Below are 15374 nucleotides of genomic sequence, written 5' to 3' on the forward strand. Positions count from 1 at the left end.
CAGCATTGAGTGTGCACTCACTTGCTGTTGTCCACTTTTAATTTAAAATGGTGCGCCTTTATTATATCGCAATATCACAGATCACAAGATAAATATGGGTCAGTAAGGCCACTTAGACCATCTTACCTCATTCGCCTAGAAAACCATCACAGAATCCAACTATCTCTTAAATGATCCCAATGTTTTTGCCTCCATTACCTACCTGAGCATCCGTTCCAAATGTTGATTAAACCCAATGTTAGCATCAAGCAATTCTAGGTCAGGTACAACTGAGCAAGAGGCAGAGTAAAGCTCACACCACTCAGAACAGGCTCGAGGGGCTGTATGGCCTATGCCTGTTCCTATGTTTCTGCCCCAACAACATGCCTCAGCCACACTTACTGCACCATGTGACTGTTTTTCTATTTCCCACAGCACCTGTGTGCTGTGGGCCCATGCCCACTGGGACCTGGACTGACACTGCCCAATCTTATTTCACATAGGAAGCAAACATCGAGTTACCTCGAGTCTACAGCACAGAATCAGGCCATTTGGCCCAACTAGCCTATGCCGGCGATTATGCTCTTCAAGATCCTCTGCCATCCCTATTTCATCTAACCTGATCAGCATGCCCTTCTATTCCTTTCTCCTTCATGTGCTTATTTAGCTTCTCCTTGAATGCATCTAGGCTATTTGCCTCAACTACTCCTTGTAGTAGCGAGTTCCACATTCTTACCACTCTTTGGGTAAAGAAGTTTCTCCTGAATTCTGTATTGGATTTATTGGTGACTATCTTATATTTATGGGCCCTAGTTTTGGACTCCCCACAAGTAGAATGTTTTCCCTACACTGACCCTATCAAACCCTTTCATTATCTTGAAGAACTCTATCCGGTCACCCCTCAGCCTTCTCATTTCGAGAGAAAAGAGCCCCGGCCTGTTTAGTCTTTCCTCTCAGTTCTGGTATCAACCTTGTGAATCTTTTTTGCACCTTCTCCAATGCCTCTCTATCCTTTTTTATAATATGGGGACCAGAACTGTGCACAGTACTCCAAGTGAGGTCTAACCAAGGTGCTAACCAACGTTTAACATAACTTCTCTGGTTTTCAATTCTGTCCCTTTAGAAATGAACCCCAGTACTTAGTTTGCCTTTTTTATGGCCTTAATAACCTGCGTCACTACTTTTAGTAATTTGTGTATCTGTACCCTGAGATCCCTTTGCTCCTCTATCCCATTTAGATTCTTATTATCCAAGCAGTACGTGGCTTCCTTATTCTTCCTACCAAAATGCACCACCTCACACTTATCTATATTGAAATTCATTTGCCAATTACACGCCCATTCTGCAAGTTTATTAATGTCTTCCTGTATTTTGACGCATTCCTCCTTTATTAACTATACCCCCCAATTTTGTGTCATCCACAAATTTTGAAATTGTACTTCCAATTCACGAGTCCAAATCGTTGATATAAATTGTGAACAACAGTGGTCCCAGCACCAATACCTGTAGAACACCACTTCCCACCTTTTACCAGTCTGAATAGCTACCCTTAACCCCTACTCTCTGTTTTCTGTTTTGTAGCCAGCTTGCTATCCATTCTGCCACCTGTCCCCTGACTCCACATGCTCTGACCTTTGTCATGAGTCTACAATGCAGTACCTTATCAAAGGCCTTTTGAAAATCCACATATATCCAAACAGTAGTCTGAGTTGAACATGAATTTGGGTCAAAGACAATGTTGTAATTCACTCTACCTTCCAATCCCTACCTTTAGTATTTTATACTTTGCTGTCAAAAGTAATACCATAGATTAGCGTTTCCACTGACAGTATTTGAACAATTACAATCAGGAGATTTTGCTTTGAAGCTGAGTTGAAATGATACCTTTGGAGTATTTCCACACAATGGTTGGAACTGGGTAACCCTCTGCAGAACAATTCAGTATGACAGATTTCCCATAAATACCATCCTGGTCAGTGGGCTGCACCACAAATCTAGGAGGAACTGAAAGAAAGAAACACACATCATATACAGTGATTAAAATCAAATTGAATGGAAATTCTTAACTCATGTAATTCTCTGTGACAAAATGAAGTCTTATCCCTCCCAGTTAGGCCTCTTTGTTCTAGATGACGGTCTCATGCTGGAGTGCATTTCTACGAGCAGTGGCATCTCTCAGATAATTCACCCAAATGACCAGTCATACACATGTCTAGAAAGGGAGCGTCAGCAGGCTATTCGATTGTAGAAAGAGGGGACATGGGCTCATAACCAAACCCATTCCTCTACTCATCTGAGTAGACACAAATGTTAACTGTATCATATGATTTATATCAATGAGTGTTAATTGTATTCAGGTGGTGTGTGTCAATTGGGGACTCTTGTATCCTTTTTATATGAGAGCTTACCTAGGGCATGGTGGGTGTGTAAAGGGAATTTCTGTGAATAAAGGCTTGGAAGCAAAAAAGACTATTCTGTCCTTCACCGCTTGGCTACTCAATTTGTAACACAAACATCATAGGAGAACAATCAGGAGTAGAAACCTAGGCTGATTTCTCCCCTCCACCTCACAGGGCCGTTGACCTACTGGAGGTGGCCTCATAACACCAGCCTTTTGGTGCTCTCAGCTGTTTGATTGCCCCAACCTCACTCCAGAGTCTTCCTGCTGCTCGATGCACATCGGAACTTCAACACTTATTGTCACTCTGAGGCAGAGCTGCAGTATTGCACATTACCTCTAACAATCAGCTGGCTCTGGTGCTCCACTGCTGCTGCGTCATTGCTGGCGATACACGTGTAGTTCCCGTTGTGGATCAGCGAGAGGTTGGAGATCCTCAAGGAGCTGGTGAAATCGATCTTGTCGATAGTAACGCCCAGGCTCGCGGGGATTGGACGGCCGTCCTTCTGCCAAGTGATTCTGATAGGCAGGTCGCCGGAGATGACCACGCAAGGAATGAACACGCGCTGTCCAATGGAGAATCTTGGGAATTCGAAAGGCTGAATAAAAGGCGGGACTGACAGAAGAAATTAGTTAATGAATTGTCCGAGTATACGTGTCCAAGGAGACGGTAGTTTGCTCTCTGAAGACAGCTATGCTTTACCAAAGTCAACATAACAAGCAACAAGATTACTCAGGCAATCCAATGGCCCACAAAATTTGCTTAGCAACAAACTACTGACTACTGAGAAATGGGACCCTAGTTTGCATCTGAATGTGACGTGTTCTTAATTTTATCCAGGATATTACTGAGGAGGCAATTAGCAGATGCCAGGGAGAAAAAGATATCAGTAGGAGAGTCAGCAACACTTGGGTGACTGGTTACAGAGCCTCTAGGCATAGTTCACATAGCAGGTTGCCTGGCTTCCCGTTTAGCTGGTACTTGGGATATGGGCCGCTAATGGGGGCTGAAATGAATAACTCAGTGTTGCCCATAATAAATAATGCAATAATATTTTAGTTTACTTTAATAACATGATCAGTTAAAATGCAGTTATAGAATCATAGAATCTTACAGCACAGAAGGATGCCATTCGGTCCATTGTGCCTGTGCCAGCTTGTTGAAAGAGCTATCCAGTTAGTCCCACCCCCCCTGCTCTTTCTCCATAGTCCTGAAAATCTCTCCTTTTCAAGTATTTATCCAATTCCCTTTTGAAAGTTACAATTGAATCTGCTTCCACCACCCTCTCAGGCGGCGCATTCCAGATCATAACAACTCGCTACGTAAAAACATTTCTCCTCACCTCCCCCCGGTTCTTTTGCCAATGACCTTAAATCTGTGTCCCCTGGTTACCGACCCTCCTGCCAGTGGAAACAGTTTCTCTCTATCTACTCTATCAAAACCCCTCATAATTTTGAACACCTCTATTAAATCTCCCCTTAACCTTCTCTGCTCTAAGGAAAACTCCCATCTTCTCCAGTCCCTCCACATAACTGAAGACCGTCACCTCTGGTACCATTCTAGTAAATCTCCTCTGCACCCTCTCCATTAAGTTATTTGCTTAATAGGGGGAAGGGGGGATGGGAATTACAACAGCTTGAGTTCCTGAAGCAACTGAAACCAGGCTGAATCCAAAACCCTGCTGTACTGCCTTATTAGCCCCTGGGCTGTGCTATATCAGCAGCACTGAAAACTTTACCAGCGATTTTGAAACTGAACTTTTTCGATTCAAACTAAGATAGGAATAAATTAGACTCAATCGGTAAAGCGATGATGTCACTGCACCATACAAAGCATTTACCAAGACATGTTACCTAGATAGCAATGAACCTTTCAGAAAGAGCCTTTCATTCTATAAACTTTTCCAATTCTACTTTGTAGCATTCAGTGTTAGAAATTTACAGTAAATATATTTTTTCGAGATATTATAGAGAAGAAAAATGTATATTTTGAAAATGTAAATGTTCTTTCTTGAGGCTGTGGAGAAAAACATAAAGTACGGAAAGAAGAAAGGCAATTTAGACCATCATGCCCATACCTTCCCCAAATCCTACAATCTGCTCTGTCATGGACTCATGTCCAACCCATTCAATCTCCTGAGAAAAGGTGCTGAAAAGTTTCTTCCTGCCCCCATCAAAGGTAATTTAATTCCAGAACACCTAGCTAGCTTTACATCCCATAAGATCACTAGATCACATCAATCCAGAACACTGTGGCCAGGAATTTCCTCGGAGCTGCTCCTGCCCTTCCGCCGTAGCTTCGTCAAAAGCGCATAAAGGGGTTTCTGTCACACTTCTTTTGACGTTACGGTGGTGCGACGGGGACATCTCCAAGGAAATTCCCGGCCTAAGTCTGCTACCTCCCCTTTTCAACTGTAATATTCACCTGGAAATGGTTTCAGTTTAACATCTCATTGAAAGGACCTCACCTCTAACAATTGCAGCACTCCCTCAATACTGTACTGAGGTGTCAGTCAAATTGTGGCCTTAATCCCCGGTGTGGGGCTTAAACTCACAACTTTTTGACCCAGAGTCAGAGTATCACCTGTTGAGTCAAACTGAGAGAAGCTGGAATAAACAGCAACTCAGACAATTCAGCACTCCGTCAATACTGTACCGTAATGTCAGTCTAGATTAGTGGAGTGGGGCTTGAATTTATATTCTTCTGACCCAGGCTCAACAGCACTACCAACAAAGCCCAGCTGGCGTTATTGGACAAATGTTTTCCTTTGAATATTTCCATAATCTCAACAGGGTTCAATTATTTCTATTCGCCCTCACATTCTTACAATTTTCTATCCCATTCCTAATCAGATATTAATCTAGCTCTTTTAAAAAGAATTCCTTAATCAACTCCCTGCTTTAGCTGGGAGTTGATTCATATAACCACAACACTGAGAAAAAATTCCTTCTAGTCTAAAGTCTTGCTTGTTAATTTTACACTTCTGACTTTACACTTTAGTTCTGCGCTCATAGTGCTTAGGTCATTGTATGGACCACAAGAATAGGTTCAATGTTTTGATCTGAAACGTGTATTCAGTCCAATTCCAAATGACTTCAATGACCTAACTCTGTAATAGTGAAAGTACAGTTCTACGTGTAAGAGGGAACAGAGACAAGCAACAAAGATGATTCCAGGTATTAGGAGTTACAAGTAAAGATTAAGGAAGTTGGGCTTGTTTTCTTTGGAAAGGAGACTTCAAGATGACCTAATTGAAGTGTTCAAGATTACGAACTGAATTGACAAGAGAGACCCAAGCAACTGTTCACGATGTTGAAGGGTTCAAACACTAATGGACACTCGTTAAAAATGAGGATGCTGAGGAGCAATAAAAGTGGACAGTGTAAATGTGTTCAAGACACAATTAAATGCGGTGAGATGACAGCAGATGGGGTCGATCCATCAAAAAGAAATGGGCTTGTTGGCCTAATGGTCTTTTTCTGTTCCTAAAAATTCTGAAGTTTCTAAGTTATTTCCACATGCTGAATCATGAAAACAGTCAATCAATGAAGCCAAGATATTTCATGTTGCTTGCTTCTTCTTAAAATACACATTATAGAAAAAAAAGTTTTACCAAACACTCAAGACAGTTGACATCTAAACGCATCACCAACTAACGTTAATGCGACAAAAATATCGGGCCGTTCTTCTGACTATCTTCCTCCCCAGCAAAGGAAAGTTTGGCACTTTTTTTTTTGATGTGGAGATACCGGTGATGGACTGGGGTTGACAATTGTAAACAATTTTACAACACTAAGTTATAGTCCAGCAATTTTATTTTAAATTCACAAGCTTTCGGAGGCTTCCTCCTTCCTCAGGTGAACGAATTTCATTTTGTTCACCTGAGGAAGGAGGAAGCCTCCGAAAGCTTGTGAATTTAAAATAAAATTGCTGGACTATAACTTGGTGTTGTAAAATTGTTTACAACTTTTTTTTTTAACAAAGATACTGCTTCTTTAAGGTGATTGGATTGAAACACTGAGATGATTGTGCTGGATTCTACTCTCTATATTTGTAGATGAATATAATACTTTGTGAAGGTGCTGAGGTGGGCAGTTAAGAGGATTCCTGGGCTCAGCTCCAAGAACAATGAAAGATGTAGGACCTACTTATTGCAGAGCTCAAATGAGTGAGCGTGTGATGGACGTGAAAGAAACATAACGGAGAGCGAAGGACATCTTAGAGTGACCACCAGGTAGTACCCACAATATGAGGTACAGATTTACTTTTAATTAAGAAACCAAGGTGAAGGGAGCAAGCCCATTATGCAAGAAACCATCAAGGTTGAAGAAATGAAAGGTGAAGTAAATCCAGAAGGTGTGAGTAGGTGGCAGCAAGATTCTGTTTTAAAAGCTTGAACGGTGTTGGAGGAAAGAAAGACTGAAGGAGGCGAGGAGTTCTGCAGTTTTCAGGTTCTGGAAAGAATGAATTAGAGTAGAAAACCGTGTGCTAATTCTTGTTTTCAATATGGTAAAGATGTAGGGAGGAGGAAGAGCATGTAGCATGGGACATCTGGAGCTTAGAATGATGGAGAGAACAATTCAAAAAAGCACTGACCATAAGAGTATTGACAGAGAAAGGCAGGCTAACTGGATTGATTCACCAAAAAAGGATGGGATTATTGGGGTTACTGCCCTTTATCTGTTCCTAAAACTTATGGTGTGGAATGGATAGGTAGCGAGACAAATGAAGTGATGCAATTATAGACTGCACTGGTATGAGTAGGCAGCTATGTTGGAACATCCATTGAGGAGTAAACATTATCTTGTTCCTTATTTGCTTCCAGTAGGCAGTTTACAAATGTCCCTCAACAGTGTCAAACAGTTAAACAGGGTAATCGGCAATCTATTTTGTGTTGGAAGGTCTGATTTATCTCCAAAGTCTCACATCCAGCCTGCTGTATTAACAGATGCAAAATTCCTCAATTTGCCTTCCATTGGCTACCATTTCCCCAAAGCTCCCCCCTTTCCGTTCCTGACCATGCTCCACCCAACCCATACCCCCCAACCGAGCCCTATCTGTGGCAACACCAAAGCTGACTTGTTTGCCAGTCAGATTGAGACCTCCTACACCATCATAGTTCCAGTTACTTTTCTGCTTCACCGCCTTACAGAACGTGTCACTACGGAAACACCAGCTCCTGACGCAACCTCGAAGTCATTGCTAATCTCTTCTAGCATGGTGTTTCCCACCGCGCACCCCAACCACCCCTCCAGCCTGCCCTTACCTTTGACAGCTACATGTACACTCTGACTGGTGGACAGCTGGGGTTGGATAAGCACGTTGCAGATGTACTCTCCCTCATCTGTGTCTTTCTGCACGTCGGAGAGTTTTAAGGTCCCATTGTTCCCGTACGCCACCTGGCGGTGGTTAAAGGGCAGGAGGTTGGAATTCTTGTACCACTTGATCGAATAGTATGGGTAGCCAATCACACGGCAATGAATATAGGTATCGCGACCTGCTATAGCCGTGATATTTTTCATTGGCCGTATACTGGCAGGTCCTATCAGAAAATCAAAAAACAAAAAAAAATAGGTACAATGGAAACTGTAGAAGAGAGAACGGAAATTTTTTTAAAGAAATGTAACTGTAAAAACATTACAAAAAACATCTGATAACTTACACTGGTTTAATTGTGACATAATACATTTCAGAGAGTGAGTGACAAGCCTAAGCTTTCCTGATCGTGTTAAAGGTAAATTTCCCATATTTTTAGAACATAATAACATAAGAAATAGGAGCAGGAGTAGGCCATACAGCTCCTCGAGCCTGCTCCACCATTCAATCAGATCATGGCTGATCTACTGCCTCAACTCCACTTTCCCAACTTATCCCCATATCCCTTGATTCCCTTAGTGTCCAAAAATCTATCGATCTCAGTCTTGAACATACTCAACGACTGAGCATCCGCAGCCTTCACGGGTAGAGAATTCCAAAGATTCACAACCCGCTGCGTGAAGAAATTTTTCCTCATCTCGGTCTTTAGCGGCCGATCCCTTATCTTACGACTATGACCCCTAGTTCTAGACTCTCCAGCCAGGGAAAACAGCCTCTCAGCATCTACCTAGTCAAGCCCTCTAAAAATGTTACACATTTCAATGAGATTACCTCTCATTCTTCTAAACTCAAGAGAATATAGGCCCACTCTACTCAATCTCTCCTCATAGGATAACCCTCTCATCCCAGGAAGCAATCTCGTGAACCTTCGTTGCACTGCCTCTAAGGCAAGTATATCCTTCCTTAGGTAAGGAGACCAAAACTGTACATAGTACTCCAGGTGCAGCAAGACTTCCTTTATTGTAAAAACTATGTTCATGACTGTGGGCCCAATGACAATGCAATGGTGCATATCAAGAAATATATTTTTTTAACGAAAATCTTATTTTCTCACCTCTTTAATTCCCCTCTCGCACACTGCACAACAGCCCCTGGGTGACGGCACTTATACGCTGCTATTTTTATTGATCCATGCACCGCGCTCTCCTTTTGTTTTTAATCTGAGTGCAGGTTTTCACCATTTAATGTGGCAACCCATTACAGTTGTGCAAATGCAGGAGGCCCAGCTCCCCACATTTACCTTACTGAAACTGGCTCCACTGATCTGGTGCCATATTAATAGACCCATATTTTCCAGGACTGCGATGCTGTTGATTGCTTGAAGATCAGGGCATTTGGACCATCGAGCAAAACCAACAGAGGGAAACCCAACTGCCTGCCAATAGCTGCACTAACAGCTATATAAAAGAGAGCAGTGAGGCAAATAGTTTCCTGGCATTGGTCAATACCACTCTGTGACCTTTAGGGGGTGTTTGAGAAGAGCCAGGATTGGTTTGTTTCTCTCCCTTGCTCCCCCACAACATAGCATGGTTTTAGTCAGGAACTGAATGCGTAAACAATGATAAACACAAACACCATTTTGTCAGTACACTGCGCCCCCAGGTCTCTTTGATGGCGGCCATTGTTGACAGCAGCCATCTTATATGTCAAACACAGAACATTGTAACTTCAAAATGGATCTGAGTCGCAATGTATTTTTCTTCCCCCCCACAGGGAGCCCCATATATTTTTTGGCATTCTTACTACCAAAATCTAGAAGGAAATTCACCTTTAATCTCCTGCCCAGGAAGCTGAAGAACAGCTGTTCTATCATGTAACTATTTATATGAATCTGCTGGAGAATTTGTTGGGCCATTGCCTAATTGAACTAACTGGTGGTAATTTTAGTGCGGCATTTCAGGCAGCAAATTGTTCACAACTTACGAGACAGGAGTGTTGTAATTATGTCGCTACGAGGCGACAGAAATTAATCTGATTCGAAAATAATAATAAAAAAAGAACAAAAGGGGGCTTAGAAAAACACAATGTTTTACATACGGTTGGCTAATGAGTTGCCCATATGGAATTATTTGGCTGGAAGAGTCAAGTAAAGTCATGAGATCCACATGCATAACTGGTGTTACTTCAGGATTGTCCAACGCATCAACGTAAGTTGACTTGGCTTGACTGAAAACATTTCGACTAGGGTAATGAAAAAAAACGGGGACAGATGAGGAGATGCGCGCCAACAGGATCCTTGGGAACGAACACCGGGCGGATAATTTGACATACGGTGGCGTCACACAAATAGGGCCTATGAGAAGCATGAGCTCGCATGATGATGGAAAATCATTTCTGTGAAGGCCTGAAAATAAAGGAAGTCAGAATAAACCAGGACAACAGGAGAGGGCGGAAGGAGAGAGAGAAAAATGGAAACAGCGAGAAAGGCATTTATCTGCAAAATAAACAACAACAAAAAAGGACCGTTTCAAAAATTTCAAAAACAGAACTTAAGAATGCATGGATTTTACAATCCTAATGAAATGAACTATGTGTTCGGAGGAGCTAATTTGACAAGCACCTCTTACGTTTATTCGAGCCTGATACATGGCGACTCCGGCAGAGTTATTGGCAGCACACCGATAGACTCCTCCGTCCCGGACCCGAGTGTTGGTGACGTTTAGGTGACTGATCACGTTCCCCTCGGGCGTGACGTACTGACTGAAGCGGTGGCTCCCGTCTTTCGAGATCGAGTCATCGTCCAGGGTCCAGCTGACGACTGGTGAGGGGGTTCCTTTCACATTGCACAGCAGCGAAATGGGCTCGTTTGGACTCACGACCTTTTCGCTGAAAGACGAGATCACCTTGGGCGTTCCATCTGGGAAATGTAATGGAAGCAAAACGTCAGCCCTGCGAGACTACCCCAAAGGTTATTTATGCTTTGTTACAGCAAAAATATTTCACTTTGATACAATATGTGCTTTATATCGAAAAGGAGCCTTGGCCTTATTGGGCTGGTGTGGATGGGAGAGGCAGGAGTTCACACGTCTCTGTTTTAAACTCTTTTTATTTCACTTCTTCAACTCTCGTGTCTTCTCTTGAAGGTACTGACTCTGTTGGGGGTATGGTTTCACCGGCAATAGCGGTCGTTTTGTGTAAACCGAGACAGTAAACGTCGTCAGGCTTTTTGACTGTGGAGTGCATCGCAGCTGAGCCCAATCCTGATGGTCATACACGCACACCTTCTGTCTTGGGTCACGGCATAGTGATCATGAGTGGGAACTTTGGGAAATTCTTCTCCTTCCCTAGCCCAGGAGCACTGGGGTCAGGGTGCTGGCTGAGAGCAGTTACTGAGCCTGACAGTTTAAGCAAAACTGAATAAAGGTTAGTACAGATACCAAAACAACAACCACAACTTGCATTTATACAGCACCTTTAACATGGTAAAACGTCCCAAGGTGCTTCACAGGAGCGATTATCAAACAAAATTTCACACCGAGCCACATATTAGAACAGGTGACCAAAAGCTTGGTCAAAGATGTAGGTCTTAAGGAGGGTCTTAAAGGAGGAGAGAGAGGTAGAGAAGCAGAGAGGTTTAGGGAGGCAATTGCAGAGTTTAGGGCCTAGATAGCTGAAGGCTCGGCTGCTAATGGTGGAGCAATTAAAATTGGGGATGCGCAAGAGGCAAGAATTGGGGGAAGTAGAGATCTTGGGGGGTTGTAGGGCTCTCCTCTGTCGTCCAGCTGGGTGGGACTGCCTCGCCTGGTTCCACTCCTATCTATCCAGTTATAGCCAGAGAATCACCTGCAATGGCTTCTCTTCCTGCTCCCGCACCGTTACCTCTGGAGTCCCCCAAGGATCTATCCTTGGCCCCCTCCTATTTCTCATCTACATGCTGCCCCTTGGCGACATCATCCAAAAGCACAATGTCAGGTTTCACATGTACGGTGTCATCACCCAGCTCCACCTCACCACCACCTCCCTCAACCCCTCCACTGCCTTTGATTTGTCACACTGCTTGTCTGATATCTAGTACTGGAGGAGCAGAAATTTCCTCCAACTAAATATCGGGAAGACCGAAGCCATTGTCTTCAGTCCCCGCCACAAACTCCGTTCCCTAGCCATCGACTCCATCCCTCCCTCTGGCCACTATCTGAGGTTGAACCAGACCATTTCCGACCTAAACATCCTATTTGACCCCGAGATGAGCGTCCAGCCCCATATCCGCTCCATCACCAAGACTGCCTACTTCCACCTCCATAACATCGGCCGAATCCGCCCTTGCCTCAGCTCATCTGCTGCTGAAACTCTCATCCATGCCTTTGTTGCTTATAGGCTCAACTATTTCATGTAGTCTGCTGCCCGTATCTTAACTCGCACCAAGTATCATTCACCCATCACCCCGTTGCTCGCTGACCTACATTGGCTCCCGGTCCGGCAATGCCTCAGTTTTAAAATTCTCATCCTTGTTTTCAAACTCCCCCATGGCTTCACCCCTCCCAATCTCTGTAACCTCACCTGAATACAACTACTTACACAAGGTGCTGGCTGGAAAAAGTCACTGAGCCTGGCGATGTACAACACAGAAACAGGCCATTCGGCCCAACTGGTTTATGCTCCACCCGAACCTCCTGTGATATATATTAATGATTTGGACTTCAATGTAGGGGGCATGATTAAGAAGTTTGCAGATGATACAAAAATTGGCCGTGTGGCTGAGAGCGAGGAGGATAGCTGTAGACTGCAGGAAGATATCAAAGGACTGGTCAGGTGGGCAGAAAAGTGGCAAATGGAATTCAATCCAGAGAAGTGTGAGGTAATACACTTAGGGAGGACAAACAAGGCAAGGGAATACACAATAAATGGGAGGATACTGAGAGGTGTAGAGGAAATGAGGGGCCTTGAAGTGCATGACCACAGATCCCTGAAGGTAGCAGGACAGGTAGATAAGGTGGTTAAGAAGGCATATGGAATACTTTCCTTTATTAGCTGAGGCATAGAATATAAGAGCAGGGAGGCTATGCTGGAACTGTATAAAACACTAGTTAGGCCACAGCTTAATTACTGTGTACAGTTCTGGTCACCACATTACAGGAAGGATGTAATTGCACGAGAGAGGGTGCAGAGGAGATTTACGAGGATGTTGCCAGGACTGGAGAATTTTAGCTGTGAGGAAAGATTGGATAGGCTGGGATTGTTTTCTTTGGAACAGAGGAGCCTGATTTAATTGAGGTGTATAAAATTATGAGGGGCCTAGATAGAGTGGATAGGAAGGACCTATTTCCCTTAGCAGAGAGGTCAATAACCAAGGGGCATAGATTTAAAGTAATTGGTAGAAGGATTAGAGAGAAGCTGAGGAAAAAGTTTTTCACCCAGAGGGTGGTGAGGGTCTGGAACTCACTGCCTGAAAGGATGGGAGAGGCAGAAATCCTCAACTCATTAAAAAAATACCTGGATATGCACCTGAAGTGCTGTGACCTACAAGGCTATGAACTAAGTGCTAGAAAGTGGGATTAGGCTGGGTGGCTCATTTTTGGCTGGCACGGACACGATGGGCTGAATGGCCTCCTTCTGGGCTGTAAATTTTCTCTGATTCTATGATTCCCTTAAAATTCATCTATGCTATTCGCCTCAACTACTCCATGTAGTAGCAAGTTCCACATTCTAACCACTCTCTGGGTAAAGAAATTTCTCCTGAATTCCTTATTGGATTTATCAATGACTATCTTATATTGATGACCCCTAGTTCTGGTCTCCCCCACAAGTGGAAACATCTTCTCTATGACTATCTTATCGAACCCCTTTATAATTTTAAAGACCTCTATCACGTCACCCCTCAGCCTTCTCTTTTCTAGAGGAGACCCCAGCGTGTTCAGTCTTTCCTGATAAGTTATAACCTTTCAGTTCTGGTATCATCCTGGTAAACGGATACCACCACCAGGGTACTGTTTGAGAGGAGCCACGCGGGGATGAATTTTCACTTTCACCACCGGGTGTAAAACAGGCGGTAGCGGGCAGACCTCCCCTTTTACAGCCCGCCCAAATTTAGTTAGCTTTGACTGCGGTGAAAGTGAAAATTCAGCCCGCTGAGCCCGGCAGTGACGGGGAGCTGAATTAATATGCGCGATGGTGGCCGATTCATCCTGCTGTTTCACAACCCATAATAATTCGGCTCGCTCGCACTCTCAGGCTCAATAACTCAAACCAAACTGCAGGTCCCATCATTGTTCACTGGTTCAACAAAAATAAGGGGGGACAAAAAACAATTAACAAGGAGTCAGAAATTAACAAAGGGACGTGAAGTGAATGATAATTCTGCTTAGGAACATAGGAACATAGGAACAGGAGTAGGCCATTCAGCCCCTCGTGCCTGCTCCGCCATTTGATAAGATCATGGCTGATCTGTGATCTAGCTCCATATACCTGCCTTTGGCCCATATCCCTTAATACCTTTGGTTGCCAAAAAGCTATCTATCTCACATTTACATTTAGCAATTGAGCTAGTATCAATTGTCGTTTGCGGAAGAGAATTCCAAACTTCTACCACCCTTTGTGTGTAGAAATGTTTTCTAATCTCACTCCTGAAAGGTTTGGCTCTAATTTTTAGACTGTGCCCCCTACTCCTAGAATCCCCAACCAGCGGAAATAGTTTCTCTCCATCCACCCTATCTGTTCCCCTTAATATCTTATAAACTTCGATCAGATCACCCCTTAACCTTCTAAACTCCAGAGAATACAACCCCAATTTGTGTAATCTATCCTCGTAACTTAATCCTTGAAGTCCGGGTATCATTCTAGTAAACCTACACTGCACTCCCTCCAATGCCAATATGTCCTTCCGAAGGTGCGGTGCCCAGAACTGCTCACAGTACTCCAGGTGCGGTCTAACCAGGGTTTTGTATAGCTGCAGCATAACTTCTGCCCCCTTGTACTCCAGTCCTCTAGATATAAAGGCCAGCATTCCATTAGCCTTATTGATTATTTTCTGCACCTGTTCATGACACTTCAATGATCTATGTACCTGTACCCCGAAGTCCCTTTGGACATCCACTGTTTTTAACTTTTGACCATTTAGAAAGTACCCTGTTCTATCCTTTTTTGATCCAAAGTGGGTGACCTCACATTTGTATGCATTGAATTCTATTTGCCAAAGTTTTGCCCATTCACCTAATCTATCAATATTTTTTTTTTATTCCTTCATGGGATGTGGGCGTCGCTGTCGAGGCCGGCATTTATTGCCCATCCCTAATTGCCCTTGACAAGGTGGCGGTGAGCCGCCTTCTTGAACCGCTGCAGTCCGTGTGGTGATGGTTCTCCCACAGTGCTGTTAGGAAGGGAGTTCCAGGATTTTGACCCAGCGACGATGAAGGAACGGCGATATATTTCCAAGTCGGGATGGTGTGTGACTTGGAGGGGAACGTGCAGGTGGTGTTGTTCCCATGTTCCTGCTGCCCTTGTCCTTCTAGGTGGTAGAGGTCGCGGATTTGGTAGGTGCTGTCGAAGAAGCCTTGGCGAGTTGCTGCAGTGCATCCTGTGGATGGTATACACTGCAGACACTGTGCGCCGGTGGTGAAGGGAGTGAATGTTTAGGGTGGTGGATGGGGTGCCAATCAAGCGGGCTGCTTTATCTTGGATGGTGTC

At 43.9% G+C, this 15374-nt stretch overlaps 1 protein-coding gene across 1 annotated transcript in view; it reads right to left on the reverse strand.

Annotated features, from left to right (window-relative positions):
- Positions 1-15374, reverse strand: part of LOC137326854 (cell adhesion molecule DSCAM-like) — a 449662-nt gene that overhangs the window by 178120 nt on the left and 256168 nt on the right. Inside the window, exons 7-10 of the mRNA XM_067992234.1 lie at positions 10315-10611; positions 7645-7920; positions 2715-2993; positions 1864-1983 (exon numbers count right to left, since the gene is read on the reverse strand). Coding sequence (XP_067848335.1) covers positions 1864-1983; positions 2715-2993; positions 7645-7920; positions 10315-10611 — 972 coding nt within the window. The remainder of the gene's footprint in view (positions 1-1863; positions 1984-2714; positions 2994-7644; positions 7921-10314; positions 10612-15374) is intronic.

The sequence above is a fragment of the Heptranchias perlo genome, chromosome 11 (genome assembly GCF_035084215.1).
Source record: "Heptranchias perlo isolate sHepPer1 chromosome 11, sHepPer1.hap1, whole genome shotgun sequence".
In the NCBI taxonomy this organism is placed as follows: domain Eukaryota; kingdom Metazoa; phylum Chordata; class Chondrichthyes; order Hexanchiformes; family Hexanchidae; genus Heptranchias; species Heptranchias perlo.